This window comes from Numenius arquata, chromosome 2, assembly GCF_964106895.1.
Source record: "Numenius arquata chromosome 2, bNumArq3.hap1.1, whole genome shotgun sequence".
Taxonomy (NCBI): domain Eukaryota; kingdom Metazoa; phylum Chordata; class Aves; order Charadriiformes; family Scolopacidae; genus Numenius; species Numenius arquata.
Genome location: NC_133577.1, coordinates 24,718,422 through 24,739,194, shown reverse-complemented (window position 1 = coordinate 24,739,194; position 20,773 = coordinate 24,718,422). Strand labels below are relative to the sequence as shown.

At 39.3% G+C, this 20,773-nt stretch overlaps 1 protein-coding gene across 13 annotated transcripts in view; it reads right to left on the bottom strand.

Moving 5' to 3' along the window:
- Positions 1–2,826: 2,826 nt before the first annotated feature.
- ACTN2 (actinin alpha 2) overlaps positions 2,827–20,773 on the bottom strand; it is a 71,588-nt gene continuing 53,641 nt past the window's right edge. For 3 of the 13 annotated variants that reach the window (XM_074164578.1, XM_074164585.1, XM_074164593.1), the window contains exons 13-21: positions 18,198–18,306; positions 17,203–17,343; positions 16,627–16,809; positions 15,346–15,480; positions 14,682–14,861; positions 14,177–14,323; positions 7,781–7,858; positions 5,544–5,702; positions 2,827–4,176 (exon numbers count right to left, since the gene is read on the bottom strand). In XM_074164578.1, the coding sequence (XP_074020679.1) occupies positions 4,018–4,176; positions 5,544–5,702; positions 7,781–7,858; positions 14,177–14,323; positions 14,682–14,861; positions 15,346–15,480; positions 16,627–16,809; positions 17,203–17,343; positions 18,198–18,306 (1,291 nt within the window). In that variant the 3' untranslated portion in view covers positions 2,827–4,017. Of the gene's footprint in view, positions 4,177–5,543; positions 5,703–6,592; positions 6,659–7,780; positions 7,859–14,176; positions 14,324–14,681; positions 14,862–15,345; positions 15,481–16,626; positions 16,810–17,202; positions 17,344–18,197; positions 18,307–20,773 lie in introns of all 13 variants that reach the window. The other 10 variants (XM_074164611.1, XM_074164604.1, XM_074164616.1 and 7 more) reach the window with 7 other exon arrangements.

The following is a 20,773-nucleotide window of genomic DNA, read 5'->3' as shown; positions in this document are numbered from 1 at the left end:
GCTGGCATCGTGTCCATAAGAGGAAAATAGGATTATAAATTCTGGCAGGTTAAGTGTAAACAGATAATAAGTGAAACCAAAAAGGCTTTGAGGAACAGTTTGCAAAAGATAAAAGAACAAGCAGTAAACCTTTTTTCAAGCGTATCCAATAGCCTGCTGGAGAATTTATAGAAACAGTAGGTCCCACTGAGAGGCATACAAAAAGAGCTCTCAGAGAAGATCATGCTTTAGCAGAAAAACAGACTAAATCTAAATTTTTGGCATCAGTGCACAGTGTTCCATAAGTTCCTGATGTACAAATTACTGGCGGCTTGGAGACTTTTCTGGGCACACATGCCCACATGCTGCCTCGCTTTTACACTTTCCCACCACTGGTAACTGTCAGAGCCAGGATACAAGCCTGAGCAAGATGTTTGATACAGCCATTCTGAGGTTTTCTGTGGCTTTTTTTTTTTCAATTATATTAATTTGGTGTGCCTATATTGCTGTTCAGTCCCAATCAAGGCACACCTCGCTGGCAACTTATGCAAACATTTCTTTTTCTTCACTCTTGACAGCAGACTCGCTGAGCCTGGAAGACGACACTGGGTGCTTGTGGTGTGCCACTAGAGCTCTTCTGTACCTGAGCTTCTCGCACAAGCAGCCATTGCGCAGTTGGAAGGCTCCAGCTGAGGAGAGCACATGTGATAACCGCTCCTCCTGAGGGCAGCGCTCCAGGGCATTTTTCATTTAAAGCATGAACAGATATCTCGAAGGGAAGAAAGTTTCCATGAATTGGGGCCAAGTAAACCAGCCAGGTTTTGAAAAAGAATGGCCAGGAGCAAGTAGATGAGGGATGGATGGGTGTTAAAATAGCCTCAGGACATTTAACCCCCTCAGGATACTCATCCGGTATATTTGGTTTCCAAGTAATTAAGGCAATATGTTGATAATCAAATTTGTGTAAAGCAATATTACAAATGCTAATGAAATTTCCTAAACCTTAGCAAATTGGCAGAGGAATTTCTTTTGAAGCTTAGAATATGAAACCCTAGTCAAGCTCATATACGGAAAAGACTGGGCTTGTCCTTTAATGTAGCACTTAACTTTATGAGGGAAATGAGTGGCACTCCTAGTACTGGCTCAAGGTTTGTTGTCTACACATAAACGTTCTTTTATTTTGAATAATAAAGGAGTTCTAGTGAAAGTGCGTGGTTGGGTCCCTAATTCCACATGTATACTGACGTTTTTGAATTTTACTTTATTCTGTAACCCTCATTCACATGATCATCAAAATAATGCTGTGCCTTCACCTGTGGAACCTTGATTTGGCCCCTGTGCTTGGTACGTTCCTTACCTTGGGCTCAGTTATACTTCTATATAGTAAAACTAGTTTGCTGCCAGAATTGCGTAGACAGAAAATGCCACTGAAGCCATTGATTTCCAGTGTAAACAGAGGGATTCTACAGAAAAATACAAATGCCACCTAATAAAAATGGGGCCTTAGAGGAAAAGGAAATCTCTCTGTTAAAACCATTGCCCTAGAACTTGACCACAGAATATTTTAGAAGACCTTGAATTTCACCCACTTCAGGCTAAAATAACACAGCTTGCTTTTTTAATCTAGTTATCCTAAAAATAATTGATGCTGGGGGAAACAGTCTTTTTTTTACATGAAAGACATTAAAGTAATAAATATTGTATAACATTTTTCGCCAAGTATGGCTGGGTAATTTATCCCTGCAGCTCTCTGCCACTGGTTCTGTTCACCCTACTTTAGAAATTAGAAACATGGTATGAGAATGAAAAAATTCCTTTGCAAAAATCTTTTTTCTTGCTACTGATAACATTATCTCTCACATGCTTTGATCAACAGAACATCTAGCTAAAGGAGGAGTTTAGAAGTTTCTTCCATACTATCGAAAATAAGAATATCACAATATAAAAATTAGCAGGTAGAACATGAATGACAACCAATAGAAGCATCAGATATAAACTGTCTCTGTGCCGATTTTTAGCATAATCCTGCCTGTAGCACTGAGATTTTGCTTTTGTGCCATGTTTGAAAGCTCATATGTTTTATTCTTCCAGTTGCATTAAACTGTGATGAGAGATATACAGATTTATTTTTCAATAGGATTCATCCTGCCCAGCAGCCATTTAGCTGGAAATGCCATTGCTTTAAGGCAGAGATTCCCACCTTAATTTGTGTGGGCACTGTCATCACAAAAGGAGATGGCACTGCACCATCTCAGTATCAGCAGTGGCAGCAGCAGATGTGATTGTAGCTCTAATATTTCTCTAAGTCCTTTGCCGGCTTTTGTACACAAGGTGGAGGAGGAAGAGGTATTTGGTCATTGCCTATCTCCTCTGGGATTGTTTTGAAATTGCTCCCACCACATGCACCATACCTGCAGGGTGCCTGCTTTAGGACTGAATATGAATCTTCCATAGACTTCAAAGCAAAGGCTAGTGTAAGCATCGTTACAGACTTAACATCTGCACAGGAGGGAAAATAGAAATACAAAGAAGTTAAGGCCAACATCTTCAAAAGCATTACTGCCCAGGTCTCAGTGAAATCAATCGAAGCTGGGAGTCTGACAAGCTATGGACGTCTGTGCTCTTAAATGGAAACTGTCCCACTCATTCTGAGCTCCATCTCACTTCACGAGGCTGTATCTGTCCCTCCAGCATGTAGCGACTGTTGTTCACACAAACACAGTGTATAGAAATGCATGACATAATTTCTGAACTTTTACATTAGCAGACCGAAACCTCCTTTAAAGTTCAGAAATATTTCCAGTTCTTAAAGAGAACCACTAAGTGATTGCCAACGACAGAGTCTCATAAGGTTTTGAAAAGCAGACTTTATTTAATAGGCACATAATTGCTTTAATAGCACTGGGCTGCACAGCTCACTTCACCATTTGTAAATGGTTTTGTTTGATTACATTGCATTTCCTCCGTGTCGGTAGGATTCAAGTAAAAAAGTTACTGCTTTTACTTCTCTATCATTTCTCAAGATGGAAAAAAAACAGTACAACAACTAGCGCACAGGAGCATAATACAGACAGAAATGCCTGCGATCCAGTAGAAGCCAAGACAAATTCTCATTTGAGCACTGAACAGTTAAAGCTGCAAGACAACCACGCGACATTTGCTCAGATGGGATTTTGCATTGCACAGGATAGAGATGAACGTTGCCCACTGATACAAGGGACTGGCTTTCTTGTACTGAGAAACAAAGACTGCCCAACACAGACAAGAATGAGGGTTTCAAAACAAAACAGCTCACATGAAATTAGCTCGCTTATTATTTCTGATTATAAAAGTTGTACTCCCTCAGCTGTAAAAGTTAAAGGCTTAAAAGAAAAGTACTACTTACAGAACTCTAAACCTGCAATTTAATCAGCTTTTCAGCTTTTCCCCCCTATATTACAATTCTTTGTGACAAAAGAAAACCATCTTTAGGAGACAAAAACATAGTATTCTGCGTTATTTCTGCAATTAAGTAGCTTACTTCGTTGATATATTTCTTCCCTGAAAAACTGCATTTAATATTTTATTAAATTCCACCAGTAGAAGCATACAAAATCAGAAATCATTAGAGGAAAATAATATTGCTCTACGAAAGAAAAAAGCATGACTTCTAACATAGTTTTATGAACATGGTAAAAGAAGCACATATGGCATTGAAACATTTTGAAAATGGAGAAATATTTAGTGAGTTTCAATGTTCTTAAGTTTTACATTCTCTTTTCTGAATGGATATTTCCAAAGTTAATAACTTGCAGGTTTTTTTAGTATATTTTCTAGGACTGTATAGGACAGACAACCTAAAACCAACAATGCAGATATCTAGCGTGCTGCACACTTTAATATACACTAGTTCCTTTAGTTACTAGCACTTTACACTGACGGTACCTACTGTATTTGTAAATCTCCTTTTTAAATCAGCTTGTCAAAGCTTTTGAGAAGCAATCTGGGCAATAAGGTGGGTATTTTTAGTGTTTACCATGAATATGGCCAATTACAGAATCAGAGGTCGCTCTCTCCATACAGTGCTGACGAAAAAGAGGTGTAATCCAAAGCCCCAGGCACAGAACCTGGGCCAGTGTACGGAGGCATTCTCTTGATGCAGTACTGAGCCTGCTCAGGAGGCAGCTCTCGACGTAACTCATCTGCCAGGATATAAGGCTGGGAGGGGGGAAAGGATTGAAAAATTCAGTATGTATTCTTCAAAGACACAAAATATATTTCTTTTCTGTAGCTGTGACTAATAAACTCTGACATCCTGCCTATTTTCCTGAGACCAAATATTTTCCTCGGTAAATCCTATCCCTAATGATGACTTGAAGGGAACAGTCCTACCAACAAACTGACTAGGTCAAAATCCAGTCTCAGGATACGTGACTGTGTGTGTTAGCTACCGAGCGCTGTGCAGCTATGGGTAGACTGCTACTGATACAACTCATCCATGGGTAGGTAGTGAGTATCTCTAAAGTGCACTACTGGCCCTTCTGCAGTGACGGGATGGGCACATTTTCAGTTAGATCCAGTCGGTTTCATGGTCCCAACATATTTGTAATGAAAGATGCATTATTGCTCTTAGTGGTTTGCATTTATGATATGAATGATACCCTCTGTTAACAGACTTGACATTATTTAAAATAGCAATATAATGAAAACCATTTTTTCTTGGGACTTTGGCTTTCATCTTCCACACAGATTCCTACTGAGAACATGTCTGGAATTCAAAATGTGGTGCACAGCAACTGAGATCACAAAATCAATACAAACAGCCAGAATGAGAAAATCAATAGAGCGAGCTTGGGCAAATAGACCTGTACTGCTGTGATGTCTCCTTTCTCCACAGCACAGGATTGGTTTCCTGGCAGCACTGTTTATGGCCCTGACTCCTCCAGAAGCTCTTGTGTTGCCATTATCGTCCCTTTCATCTCCATACACTGCTCAAGTCGCCAGTGGATCTGGCTGTGGGGAGGAAAGTGTGCCAAATTCAGGAGCTTCCTCCGTGTACCCAGTAACTAGAGGAGGCCTCCTCCCCCCAGGACAGGGGTACACCCCATTGCATCACCCTGTTGAATGAGCTGTCACGTCACAACATGGCTCACAATTAGGTATAGTCTTGTGCAGCTGACCCAGGCTGTCTTCTAGAGGGCCAAACTCTGCATTGAAACATCCAGACAACAGCATGAAAGGGAGAATGAGTTCCCCTCTAATCAAGGCTGTTTTGTGGACATGATCTGATGCACAATATATCCATTATACAGACAAACTGTCTAGGTCTTGTCTAAGATGTCTAATTTTATGTTGGCTCTTTGTATATGAGGGTATACGGGTATAGAGACAACGCCTTGAATTCTGCACCCATTTCAGCTAAGAGTCTTGGTTCCAAACAAGAAGAAAAGGCAAGTGCTTTCTCTGAAGTCTTACAAACTGAAAAAAGCTTCACTATTACTAAAAGGCTTGTATAAGACTTTCAGCAAAGAAGGGCTAAATAGGAGACCTATTGAATCCTTGCAGCCAGCAGCACGATGACTGACCTTATCTGAAGCCAGGATTCTGAAGGAAGCTATCACTTGCTCAGCCGTGTCTGTGTCTGCTGTTTCTCTGGTCATGAAGTCAATGAAGGACTGGAAAGTGACAGTTCCTTGCCCATTGGGGTCAACCAGAGACATGATTCGGGCAAACTCAGCTTCACCCTTTCACAGAATCCAAAACAAATAAACAAACAAAAAAAGGTCACCGTAATATCAACCGCCAACAGCCCCATGTCTCTCATGAACCAGCAGGGACCAGTGGTTACAAAGTCTTTAAAGCATCTCCCTGATTTAGAAATATAAATTTCAGAGTCAGTGAAATTTGGAATCGTAAACGCCCACCCCTCTTCTGTAAAAAGGTCTCAGTGCTTTTGTCCTAAATACATAGTATGTATCTTTCAATTGACTTTCTGCATCTTCTCCCCCTCCCACGCTCACTCAGTGCCTGTTTAACTTGTTTTAACTTAACACTTCATTTTCCACCCAATTCTAAAACCATTGTAACGTCGGTACTGCAGAGGGAGGTGGAACAATAGCCCAAGAAACAGTTTACTTGAAGACCCACTGAACTAGTAAGTAAGGGAAACAATTCTGAACATTTCATGCTGAATATAGGAGAGTTTTTTTCCACTAAAAAGGGTGAATTTTGGGGGAAAATTTTAGAATAAATAAGTGAAGGAAAGCAAAGGCAACCCCCAAAGCTGGTTTATGAGAATTAAACAGCATCAAAATCATTCTTCCCCATGCACATAATAAAGGAGAAATAATAAAATAAAGAAAAAAATCACTTAATAACTGTTAATTTCAACTTTTAAAGTTTCCTTAATTCAAAGAGCAATGCAGCAGACCATAGAATATGGTTTTCAAGCGTCAAGTACTTTTAACTTCCTTTTTAACCATTTGAAAATAGAGAAAAAGTATAGAAACAAGAAACTAGCATCTCTAGGGTAAATTGTTAGTATTCTGTCAATTTAAATAAGCTTTAGTGTTGCTGTGGTTAATGTTAGAAGCTGTAAGCAGAACCAGCTGCCATTGTTTCTTAAAATTCATACCAAATCATAACCCATTGAAATCAAGCAAGCTCTGAAATCATCGTGGTCCATCAATCCGTTCTTCCTCTATTGACCAAAACAACGTAAGAAATATAGAAGGGAAGGTTTGAAGAATCCAAGGTAATTTCCAGAGAGATGATGAGTTTAGACCATTGGCATATTGGATCCAGTGTATGAATAGTATTGATTGATATTGCCCAAGCAGGTCACCAGAATCATCACCAGTTTTAAAGGAGGAAGAAGTAACTAACATATTACACACAGGAAACAGACATTTTCACCACAATTAACATCAGGAAAGGTCAGGGCAGAGATAAGGGAAAAGAGGAGGTGAATAAGACAAGAATACAGAGAACACAACCAGAGAGGACAAAGAGAAGGGCAAGGAGAAAAGTTTGTTACTAAACTAGTCAAACACAGGAGATGCTCAAGCTGCCTCCCTGATATGAAATGTCTTTGAAAGGTTCCGCAGGGGATGCTGTAATGACTAAAAGTATAGTTAAAAACAGTCTGAAAATAGTGTATCACTGACTATTTCAAATAGTCCACTCCAAGGCTAAGGTAGGTACACCATGAGAGCTGTCTGCTGACATATGGGAAATAAGTGCAGGGATTTTCCTTCGGAGGGCAGGCTGGCAAGACCTGGACTACAGCAGAGAGATGCTCATACTGGCTTAGAGGATGAGACTTAGAAGACGGTCAGCTGAAGGTTGCTTATTTTCCAGGCAATAACCTATCTGTGGCATTCCTGGCTCAGAGCTGAGTAAACATTAAATGGCGTGATAGTAAGAAGGTAAATAAACATTTCTGCTATGTTGTGATACAGTGTAGCAGTTTGGAGAGAATTGTGTCATCCTGAATCAGGAGAGAGCAGTAGAGAGCTTGTCTTGAGTCTGAGGAAAGGAAAATTAGCAAAAGTCTGAGTGCAAGAAGCATAGGAGCTCCTCACAGTTATCTAGTAGAGTCCAAGCAAAGCAAGTAAAAGAAAAAACTTGCAAAATATTTGAAAATTGCATAGAAGAATATGGCTCCAAGTGATGCTGACAGTTCATCTAATCCAATTGTCTTCCTAGAGGCAGGATCTTTTCAAAGCATTATGACCAATACATTGAAGTTCAAACCCACAATCTCTTTGGCTATTATTGTATTGGCCTATCTTAAAAACTGAACAATATCAGCTTCCTCTACCTGCAGGTCATTTCCAACCTGTCCTAGACTGATGAGGCAGGCTTTAAATTCATCAGAATGTAGATTGTCAGATTCATCCTAGCATCCCATCACAGGTCATGCATTTGGGGAGGTGAAAGGAAAGAAAGACAAATCACAGATCAGGTTAGTTGGTAAGTGAAGAACATTCTCCTTCTATATTAATAACCATGTTTTTACAAAACTTCACGGAAACATAATGTCAACATATTGCAATTAATTTCCTAAAAAGTGTACAGCTTTTGCAGTTTAATGCTTCTGGATTTTTTCTAAGTGGAAGGTCCTTACTTCAACTACAGAGTTAAAACTGTGCTTCCTCTACAGGTGCTTTTTAAACTTCTTTGCTGGTAAGGCAGTTTTTTATTCTATTGAACTGCCATTTGCTTCTTTCATTTTCTAGTTATGCAGTGTATGTAAGATGCAGTATAAAGATCACTGAACCTGGGCAAAACATATTTTCCCAACTCAGTTACTGTTACTTCACTCTTGATCTGATAATATTACTTAACAACCTCATATCTCAAAAGAGAGTAGAAGTACAAAAATATTGATTTCTTGTCTAGATCCAAAATAAATTTATAACTGACGTAACTTATTTTCAGTTATCTGTCTTCTTTAATAATCTATATAGCAAGGTTTTGCTTTGAAAACTAACTTTAAAAAAGCCACATTGAATTCCAGGTTAAACCGCTCCTAGTAACACATCAACCGGGACCATTGTTTTGATCCAGTATTTTTTTCCATTTTGCAAGTCAAGAAATTCACACTACCTTCTTAAAAACAGACTGGCTCATCTTTTTCTTCCTGTTCATACAAAATGTGTCCTATCAGAGACGTACTTCAGATCGAGTGCATACAATGCATACATGTATACAATTAAAGAGATGTTCTAAGATAAAAAATTATTATCTTGAATGATTTTACAGACTGACAGTTTGGAGAAGATCCAAGGTTTTCTGTCTGCTACATATCTGTCTGCTGGATGAATAATTTATTTTTGAAAATTTCTACATAGTTATGCATAACTAAAATGATAGGAGTTTTAACAAATGCACTGGGTTTAATATACTGTCCCGGTTTGAAGTAAAACTGAACCAATTTTCTGTTCTGTAACTTTACATCCTAGCTAGGCCTCCTCTAACTCTCTGAAATTAATGGCATATTGTGGAGAAAACTGCTCGTTCTCAGAATGATAAGACCAACGTTTGTGCTCCAGGCCAAGGAATGGTACGCAGGGAGGCCCTTGCTTATACTTATTGCTATAACAACCAAGGTCAGGCAATTTCGTTATTTGCCCCCTTAGGGGGTCGGAAACGGAAAAAACGTAGAGGGGTCACATCGGTGGGGAGGAGTGGACAGGACAGGTGACCCAAACCTGACCAACTGGGGTATTCCATCCCATCTGCCCCATGCTCAGTATAAAAGCTGAGGGATCAAAGGGTTAACCCCTTCCTGTGATGGCCGACGTCCAGAGAGGACTCTGTCTGTTCATCTGCCTTTGGTCCCGATCCGTGTGTTCCTGACTCCAGAGCTGGAATCCAGTTCCCATTCGTCACTGAGTCCAGTCTGGGACTTCCCCACTGCCTGCCGGTGACGTGACTGTCGTCCTGGGAGCTTAATACGGTTTTGTATATATTGTATCTATTTCATTATTTTCTTCTTTATTTTTATTTTAATATTAATTCTTCATTAAAGTAGTTTAGTTCATTCTAAACTTCTGAATCTCCTTATCTCTTTCTCCTCCTCTCTCCCCTTTTGCGGGGGGAAGAAGGGGGGGGGAAGGGCCATCTGTCAGTCTGGTTTTGGTAAATTTGGCCGAAACCACGACATATACCAATAGGATAGATAAAGTGGCACTTTATTAAGTTCATAATGCCATGCATTTTTGGCATATCATGCTGTTATTATATTGACTCCCTCTGCATCAACCTCCACCAGCTCCATAAAGGGAAGGCAAAAAATAACAGTGGGAAGTCGATGAGAGATAAAGCAAAGCTGCAAATCTGGAGCAGCATTTAGTAAAGGCCATAATCACAGTGAAGGTTTTTTCCTTTAACTTTTCTATTTTATAAGATAATTTCTGCTATGAAGCATCCAAAATAGTTTATCTTATCATTCTGAAAATGTTAATATAAGCTGGCTTGAAACTCCAAAACCATCCTACTGCATGGCTACAGCAGGTCACACTAAGAGTAAAGTATTCCCCAGAAATCTTTTCCTTTCACTTTGCAATTTGTATGTGGCCTTATAAAACAAATGAGCTTCTGAGTCATAGTAATACATTCTTAAATATGTCCTTCGGTTCCCTGGATGCTAACTGATCTGCATAAGCCTGATCATGCGGTTCTTTCTTTTAATAGGGAGCTGTTGTTTTTCTGTTAGTAAAATATAGGGTGGCATGATGCTATTGTTCTGCATGCAGAGCTCCTACTTAAAATCTGTAGTCTGCACAAAAATCAATACTAGAATATGTTAACAGTCATTAGGATATTACATGCAGAGCAGCTGCAGATATTTTATCACATACTTCGCAATCTTATTTAGAATTTACTAAATATGCTGAATCTGAAAAAGGAATCTCTGCATAAAAAGACTTCAAAACCAGTGACTGGCAACATATCTGTGTTGGTGTCCCAATCTGTCTGCATACCATAATGCAGCTATGCACCATTTTGAACACCTCTAAACTGCTTCTGTGATTCAGACGTTGTGTCCCACTTTCTCTTTTTTTCTCTCTATGCAGTCACATTAAGGAAGGAAATATACCAGCTTTGCTAAAGATTTATATTTATACCTACAACTAGACTGTGCCTTCAGGCACAGCCTCCAGCAAGGAGTAGTGGGCAAGCAGCAGCATCCTCAGGAATAAGCTCCGGGGTACCAGTGTGCGCACATGCCTATTGGAAACACAAGAGCCTAGAGGCTGCCTCCTTGCCCCAAGGGAGATAATGTATTTACCACTTGCCTTCAACAAGGATGACTGGTAAAACTTTCTGTGCTAGCACATCTCGGCTGGTGGATACACTGAAAGAAACACAGCTCTTCCTCCCCTTGTAATTCTTATATGCATGGTGCCCACTTATTTACTGCAGTTTCAGAATCAGGGGCACGTAGGTCCCCAAAAAAACCCTTGTAAAATACCGAATAGTTTTCTTTCAAACATTCAAGATATCGAAGCCATTTAAAAAAATTCACCCATTATTTAGCTCTCTTTCAAAGGATTAACAACTGCAGAATTAAGCCCCATAATGGATTATGAACTGTAAGATTTTATTTTTTTATATATTCTTCCTGGGGAGGAAGATAGGGGTTCCTTCCTAAGATTTATAAGCAAATTAAGTTGTTTCTAGAAGCACTCTATAAAACGTTGTTAGCTTTATGTGTACCAAAATACATTCTTTAAAATAGGGAAGGGAGGTACTCTTCATATTAGTACTTTACTGACATCCTTAATGCACACTAAGAGTCAAACATTAAAAAGATATGTCTTAATTTGGAGAAATGTCACAGAAGTGAGAGCTATTGCATGCATAAATTATTCTGTTATGCTTAGGTATTTAAAGTCTACTTGTCAGGGACAGTATTAATTTTTGGAATCTTTTCTGGCTATTCATCATTGTGAATAGCAGTTCGGTTCTTTCAGTGTATTTTCTAAACTATGTCAGGCATTCAGAAACGCTGCTAAGCACAACAAAATTACTATATATATTGCTAATTCTATCTGATGTGGAGAAGCCAGTATTTTTCATGTTAGTGCTTATGTTCAGATGATCTGGTTTCATCTTCAGTTCTATTTAAGGTAATCAAGACCATAGAAGAATCCATTACTGCCTTCTCTTTCTAAATTTCAAGTTTAGAGTCTTCATTACTTTGTGTACTCTGAAGCAACTCTGAAGCACCTTGGGTTTCCTTTATTCACCAACACTAAATATTTGAGTGTTCAAGCACATAGAAAGGATATAAAAATGAAAAACAAGCCTGCCTCTCTCAAACATGTTTGCTCAATTTGTCCTTCTAGCCTGTGTAGACTGAGTCGCATCTGCCCGTTAAATTACAGTGTAATTTAATCAGTATAAGCTTCCCTTTTATCAGTATTTCTACTGTCTGTCCCCTGCAGAAAGCCTGGATTGATGGCTGAGTGGTTTTAGATCTTACCTTCTTCCTTTCTTTAACTTGCTTTATGCTGCTAGAAACATAATTGTTGCACTGTGTCAGTGCAGAAGTCCTCCTCGATCAATTTCCCACGTCTGATGCTAAGGGAAGGAGTACACTAAAGCAGGCATATGCAAAATGGTCCTTCCCTTAATGTGATCCTTCCAGACCTCTTTTTAAGGCCTTTGGATTATATCTGTCATGGGGGAAGGTAAGGTCTGCAGCTTAACTTGCAACCCAGGCCAAGGTTGTTGAGGCCATAGAAACCGATGAAGCATCTATCTCCTTCTGCTTCTAACGCAGCCACTCAGGCTTCCCGCAATAGAAGTAAGGGCAGAAGGGACACTGCCTGAAGCCATGACTCATTATAGCCTGAAGAAAGGAGACAGCCAGGGACAGGCAAGGATCTAGGAGCTGGTAAGCACTTCTGTGTGGCACATTGTCATAGCCCATCTCTGGCCTGCCCGCAGCCATGTGACATGAGTGCCCTCTTCCAGGCCATACAGCCTTTACTAAGGCCTTGCTCTATTGTATCCTTGCAATCTCAAAATCTTACTAAATCTGCAAAGCCTAAAGATCCATAGGGCTGGTTGGTGTAGGAATTAGCTTCTCCTTTCAAGACTTTCTGAGGCACCAAGAGATGCCCACAGTATCTCCCTCAGCCACTGAACCAGCCTTGCTGTGAGCGTGGCAGGGAACTCATCTATGAACTACAGAGATACAAGGATGCTAGAAATGGCCATCTAGTGTAAGATACACTAGGGTTCAGTCACCTTGCTTCCTTATCTTTAGGGAGCTGTCAAATCTCTGTGCAAAGTCCTTGGTTTCCCTTAATAGGGTCTCTCAAATACTGGTGTGTAATTTATCCAGGCCTGGTACTCTGTCTGCTTTTAATAGCTCTAATTACTCAGTTATCTGCTCCAGTGCCTTGGAAAAGCCATTTAGTATGCTACTTCCTTCCACCCCAGGAAATTTATCTCTGCTTCTGTGATGTTATCTTCTGCTTCCTTAGAAAATAGAACAAGGAATTATGCTACACTAGAATCACATTAAGATTTTCCATAAAATCTGTTCCTGGTTCCTTTGTAGCTAATCTTTCCTATACTTGCGTGTTTCTTCAAAAACCAGAGGTTTGGCAATTCTGCTTTTCTTTCTAAACAATTAAGGAATTCTAAAGAATATTTATCAAACTATGACTGTCAGAATCCAATACACACGAAATATTAAGTCCAGGTATGGGTAACCATTTTAGATAGAGCTGGACAAACAGGATGCCGGTGAAAGAAAGTGGCATTTTGCTATCGCCTGAATTGATTTGAAGGACCTGACTCATGTCATAACAGAATATATGTTGGAGGTTAAGCACAGTCTGCTAACTACAGGAATCTGTACTGGGAAAGAAACAATAGCCTGGTGCTACATTATGGTAATCTTTTCTGTATTTGAAATGTGAACTTAGTTTGGAAGGTGGGTTCATGTGAGCACAGAGCCAGCAGAGCTAACTCATGTTCAGATATCTCTCCAACTGGGAACATCAGATCCCTGTCTGCATGTATTTTGCTATTGTGTCTAATAATAGCTATGTTTCTAACCCTCTATCCATGAATACTACGTAACTCACTGAAGGAGTGTTTTCACTCACAACAGTGTTTTCAGTCCTACTTTTTTATTTATCCGTAATTAAGTAACTGAAAAAAAACCCAGCCTCTTATTTCCCACATACAGCCAGAAAAATGAAGGATTTTCCTTGACAGCCATCAGTGCCCCAACTATATTTCCTACAAATCTATTTCTAGGGGGGACAAATTGTGATTCAAAGGAAAAAAAAAAAACAAAACTAATCCAGATTACAGCAAAATTTAATGAGATGGAAGCTGCTGGCAAGCAGAATGTCCTGCACTGCCTTAAAATAAAGGGGCACATTATTTTCCAAAACACAGATTTATCCTGTTCTGCCTGTTATTTGAACAAATACTCAACCATATTAACAGAACTATAATTTTGCATTACATTTAAAGAGTACAAATTAATCTTTAATGTATCTGTAAAATGCTATGATTTCATAAGGCTATAAATTCTTTGTTAACTGATCTTTTTTTCTGTTTTAAAAAGAGCCCATTACTACTGCCTTTGCAGTTTTTTAAAAGGCTTACATTTGGGATGGAAAGAAACTTGCTTTTGGGAACAATAAATGTTGCTAGTTGAATAAAAACAGGAGTACTGTACCCTGTCAAAATGATTGAATGATGCTCTGAAGTCATTCATTTGTTCCTGGGTGATACCCTTGGCATCTCTTGTGAGGATCTGAGTCTCAACCTCATTGATAGTTCGAGCAATGGTGGTAAGTAGGAGCTCCCACCCAACACGGATGTGCTATGAGAGAGAAAATATGGAATTATTAAAGAACCAAATATATTCTTCTAAGAGTATAAAAAGCAGAGTAAGCAAAAAATCAGCTCTAAGTATTTATGTGATGTCTTTTCCACACCACTAACTAATGACTAAGGATCATTAAAAATAAAAATGCTCTTCAGAAAATATGGAACTGGTTTCTAAATGGGTACTTCTTCACTAAAGGTAAAAATAAATGAAAATAAACCAAGGCTTATAAGATACCAGAAAGTTTGCTAAATTCCATCCTCTGTTGCAGTCTCTTCAGGTTGGGGAAGGTAGTTATATGGCAGAAGAGGGCAGAATAAACTAACAAGTACAAAAGGGAGTAACTGGCTACCTCCATAGTATAGTTGGTGTGCTTGTTGTCAAACACCAGGGCTTCTTGTATAAGCTGATGATCTCCTTCCAGTTTGTCAATGTTGTGTTTATAGTTAATGATATTGTGCTCATATTGCTTAAGCTGATTCATCTGGTCCTCCAAAGGCCCTGTCATTTCAATAGAGCTGCGGGCAATTTCCTGTCAAAAGAAACAGAGACACACCCCCACCCCACAAAATTTAAACTGCAGATTTGCTAATTTGACCAACTTTGACATAAATATTTTATATTTTCATACTACGAAGCAATAGTAATTACATTTTCATACAGTGGAGACAATAAATTTTACTGTGGAAAACACATTTCAAAAGGAATGTGGCACGTTTATTTCTGGAACCATTATTGAGATCCCAGTGATCCCGGTATCTTTCCTTTACAGAAAGCAGAAGCTAAAGGGTAATTGTTTAGTGATTGATTTTTCAAAGCTACACGTCCTGCTCACCATCAAGGTACCACTTGTTCAAGCTTCCACAGTTTTAAAAATCATCTTAACAAGTGCTAAACACTTCAGGATCAAACAGCTGGTGAACTATCATGGAAATTGCTGTTGTCCTGTATATAAAGCAGAGAGATAAAAAAAATATAAAACACTGTCAGCTTCTGCTTGAGGGTCTGACACTCACCTCCATCTTGGTCTGGATCCAGGGCCCTATGACATTGGCCTGAGCAGCAAACTGGCGACGCAGGCGCTCGTTGGCGTGCTGGCGGGCTAGTTCCTCCTGCAAGGATTGATCCCTCTGAGGCACCAGCTGCTTCACCTGTTACGGTGGGAATGCACTGAGTGTGAGTAGGCACAACTGAATAATTTAAAAACAAATGGAATAAATAAGTCTACAGTTAGTTATTTTTCATATTGGTCTGAAGCTTGATATCAAAAGGACAAGCCAGAAACATGATCGCTATTTTATTTACCAGTTCTGTGCTAACACAAGAAATTGCTAACATGGTCTTGGGGCAGCCTAACCAGAGAGACTGACATGGAGAGAGGAGAAATTTTCACCTCTGACTGGATTCAAGTTCAAGACAATTATTTAACTTGAACTCTTATTAGAGCAGTTACTTTGTAGTTCTTTTGAAACACGGATGAGTCTTCAATCTCTAAGTAATTGTTCTAAGAATAGTCAGTGCAAAACATTTTATTTGAGCACAGCCATTATGACAGGATAACGAGATACATTCCATCCATCATGTATATCTGAAGGTCTCTAATACATTGCAAATGGTTTTTTTGGCTTACCCTTCTGGATTGCCCTGGGAGATTCTGAACTTAGTCCTTTTTGCTTGGTTTTTATAACCCGTTGAGGGTGGGTTACTGTCTTTGTAAGTTTATATATTTGGTAATATCATGCATTCTACACAATCATTTACCTCCAGCATGTTATCTGTCTTGGTTCCTAATGAAATAAAATTTATGTGATCGCTCTAGGAGCCTCTTTTTAATACATCCTCAGTGACTTTTTTTAAGGTAGTTGCCAATTTCAGTCTAATTGGACAGGATATTAACGGTCCCAAAGATGCTGATTTTTGACAACATTTGTGAAAAGCAGCAGCTGGGTAGAAGAGACACACCAACTACTGTTTATACTTGCGAGAAAGAAAACAATTTTGTTCCTTTGACAGCACCGCACTGCCCCATCTGCTGGCCAGCCACCAGCTCTGCACTAGCCCCAACCAGTGCTTCTCTTGCCCCACCAAAAAGGACCATAGGTAATACTCAGCAAAGGATATTGTGAAACAAGCCTAGCAAACATAAGGGAGAACATAAGATACTTTAGGAAGTTCATTCTGACATCTGATGATCTGGAATAGTTTACAGATTTATTCTAAAGTTCTCTGAATATCCTCAGTATTCCTAAACTAGAATACCATGTTACAATGTCCTTTATGTATTTAGCATACGTTACCTTTTCCCACTTGCTACGAATCTCATCCACAGTAACAGTGCTGTAAGGATTGCTTGCGCTTATTCTCATGCTGTAACTCTGAATAACTTTTTCAACTTCATTCTGGATTGACAGTATGGCCTGTCTTTCACCATCTGCCTCTGGCAAAGTAGCTTTAAATTGATCATGTGCAGAGATTAAACTCTAAAATCGGAAACAGAGAGGGAAGCATGAAAACTTTAATGCTCCTTTGTACATCTGGAAGACTTGCTGTAAATAACAACTCCTCTCTCAGCCTCCCACACACCCTGTCTACATGTATCTGTAGATACAGGAAATAATACATGGAGAGTAGATATATTCATGAAACAGCCCTCGTTGACTTATCAGCACCATTGCTTCTTCTGTGATCTCTGGAATATGCTTTCATAGCAATGAAGAACCCTACTTATAATAGAGCAGACAATGCCTATCACAAAGAAAATGTCAAGACAGAATCTGGGTTTTTTCTTACACATGTTCTACTCTCCAAGAAGGAAAAACTTCCTTTCTTGTCTTCCCTATGACTGTAAGACAAAAAAACAGATAACCATTTACCTGAATTTCCTCTATACTATGAACAATAAACATGTCCTGTAGGTCTTCCATAGCACCTTCCATCCAGTTATTGAAAGGAGCAGCTCTTTTGGCAAACTCCAGGTGAAGCTGATCAATTGTTTCGAGCAATTTCTCCGTCCTCTGTACAGGTTGGGAAAGGTACATTCCTGCATTACTAGGGCAAGAGCTAACTCCACACACATACCCACCCCATGCACAAAGTCATGCCTCGTCTTTCCAAAAGCAATTGATTGTATTGTTGACTGTTTTCACCACCTGCTTTAAGGATTCTCAGTCAAGGCAATAGGACTAATTGCAGTAAAGATACTGTCATATCCAATATGTTAAAAGAGGTGTATGCCTTTGAAGGATAACATGTGAAATGTGAAATGTAGTAGTGAAATGAATTTTTCACTACTGATATTTTAAGTATTTTTATTATTGTAATCTATCTGCAAATCAATTAAAATCTGCTAATCTTGCTTTAGTAATTTCTTGTAAGTATAAAAAGGAAAAGTTAGACATATGTTTTCCACCTTGGCATCCATGAGTGTGACTTCCTCTTTTCTTAAGGAAAAAGGTATTGGAAAGTATCTCAGTGCTTTGAAATACTCACTACCAAGAAATTACCAGTGCCAGCTGTTATCCTGTATGTCACCTGATTAAGCTCAGATAAGCATGAAAAGGTAAGCACCTAATGGCCTTTCTTATCCTTGCAGGACATCAAATTCCCAAAGCGTGGTGCTATAAACCGCATGCCGTTTGTTGCCGCTTTAGGACTGTCCTTGGCAGCTGAGCACTGTCAAGTCTGCTCTGAGCAATTCAATCTATTTGCAAATGAAACCACACCAAAATGAAATGGAGATCTGAGGAAAGGGCTTATTGCTGTTTGGATGCCAAAGTGGATGCTCAATTACACTGTTTCCAGATCTGAAACAAATGGTTCATTCTCCCCTCCCTGCCTCAGCTGAGCTGCTGATCATTATGTGGTTTACCTCCAGCGCTTCTCTCCTTTTCTGAGTAAGTGTTCCCAGGCTGTCCCATTGGTCACATATCTTTTGGCATCTATCATTGACACTTGCAGCATCATGGTAGTCCAGTTCACTAAGAAAGAACGAAGACAAAAATATGTGTGACTTTCTGAAAGACAGGAGCAGTTGCATTGTCCACACTCTTCCACTGACCCCCAGTAATTCCTCCCCTCTTTTTTGCAATATTTCTCCTCCAGGTAAGCAAGTCTTGCAGTACAGACACGTGTGATCTAGGCATTCAGCATTTCAAGAAGCACAGCACAGGAAAAGGATCAACCTTCTCTGTTATGAGAAAAATCAAGTAACCATCTATGACATCCAGATATTAAAGACAATTAAGGTGTCTGACCATCTTTGTATCAGCTATTTCTGTAGCACCAGCAATTTGATCTCCTGAAGACCACAATGCTTCAGTCTGGGGCTTTATCAAGTTTCTGAAGATTGGTACAGTTTTTAATTAATTGTCCTGAAACATAGATTTTGTTTTAAATAATCCAATGATCCTTTCCAGCCTCATACACTCTGAAATTATTTAACTGAGAAACAGACCTCAAGCTGCATTCAAAGCATAATCTCTCTCTCACAGGCCTGGCAATACTAACAGGGGCTGCCCAGATCTGGGGCATAGAGTACAATTCTCATCTTCCTCTCCAGGAACTTCTCACAGAGCTACATCCTAGAACTGGCTGGTTTGGAGAACAGGAATCTCCTGATCCACGTATGCCACCAGCATGAATCAGTGCACCCACAAAGGACATAGCAGTTAGCATTGCTTTTTCACCTGTTCATACTACCCTGACAGAAAGCAACTTACTTTCCTCCCTCAGACTGGAATAACTTTTTAAGGCTCTGTCCTGAGATTCTCCACTCAGTCTGTCTCAAATTGAATTTTTGATCTCACTGGCAGATAATCCCCTTGTTTCTGCTGCAGCCATCATGACCATAATAAAATACGCGTTTGGCACTTTGGAAGTTCACTTTTATTGGTGTATCATCATCCACTGAATTTAGCTCTTGGCTGCTCCTTGAGGACACTTTGCCCAGTACTAAACATTGCAGATATTGTGATTATGTGACAGCATGACAATATGAAGCTAAGATTTACTTTAAGGCTTGAACAAGACATTAAATGCAGATAGAATTTGTTCCCTTCTTTTGAACATTCTTGTCTAGGCAACTGGCAAGAATTCTTCCATCAGTAACTTAGAGAATCACAGAGGAAAAAATGAGAACAGAGGTAGCTTTCCTCTGTGAAGCTACACTGTAGGCCAGGGGCAATGTTCACGCTTCCTCCTCTAAGCTCAGTCAGAGCAATCTGGTTCAGGATAAAGTTGACAAGTATGTGAACCATTCTGTTTAAAAGAAGCTTCAGATGTGCTGCAATCAGGCAACTGTTGAAAGGGAAGAATGATGAAACAAGAAAAAATAAAATGCCTTAACAATTTTTAAAAACAACAAAACCAACCCAAAATTGTGAAAGTAGAACTGTTACATGTAAGGAGAAAGCTGTCAGTAAGTCATATTACACAAGGGCTCCTTAACTCAAAAACTTGCTTCCTCCTTTAGAGAAAGCCTTGTTAGCCTTCAAAGGGATGCGACAAAAGCCACCTGCTAAGAAACTTTAAGTCAGAAGCATGAAGTTTTGAATGAAACAGGCTAAAATATATTTTGCTGCCATTTTTGGCTAGAAGTTGAAGAAGAAATAAGCACATTGAGCTTATTAGATGATGTTCCTGTGTGAGCTGTGAGCTCACTAAGTGGATGGGATGTGGAGATTTGTATTCTGGTCTCTTTTCACATATCAAATCCAGTATACCAGAATATGGACATATGGTCAGGGTATTTTTCCAGATACTTCAGGTCACATCCCTGAGAGCACTGCAAATTTTATTTTTGCTTCACTTATCTCCTTTTGTCAATTAGGATAAGGGCAGGTGTCCTTCCATGAAAGTGAGGGACTAATGGTACCAGCTCTGGTCAAAGTCCTGGAAGGTAACATGCAACGTTACTCCATCAGCTCTGCCAGGGATGTTCAGTCATTCCCCATAAGATCTCTGCTATCCTATTTCTTCCAGGGATATGTGCTGTGGACAAATACGTAGGAGAATAATATTATCAACATAACTTTTAAAAAGGACACCCGTGGGTCAAAAATCATAAATTGGATCACCAAGTGGCATTAAGCAGTGTAACTCCACTGTCCTTCTGGGCCTACTGTAGTTCACTTCAACTAAGTTTATTTTATGTGTCAAAAAACATTTTTCTGCTCAAAGCAGGAATAGAGGAAGAAATAAGAACTTGTAGGAGATTATTTACTTAAAATACAGGTTTACATTCCTTATCCTATTAATTATTCTCTCTCAACATGAAGCTGTGAAGAGACTAGATTTCACATCTTGTAGAAAGAAGTTTTATCATGCATACACAAAGTACTTCTGCAGATGTGTCACAGAGTTTCCAATTCCAGTAATTTCTATTTGTTTGGTTATTTGAAATCTGCAGTCTTTGGACTTTAGAAATCATTAAGCTATTCCTATTCA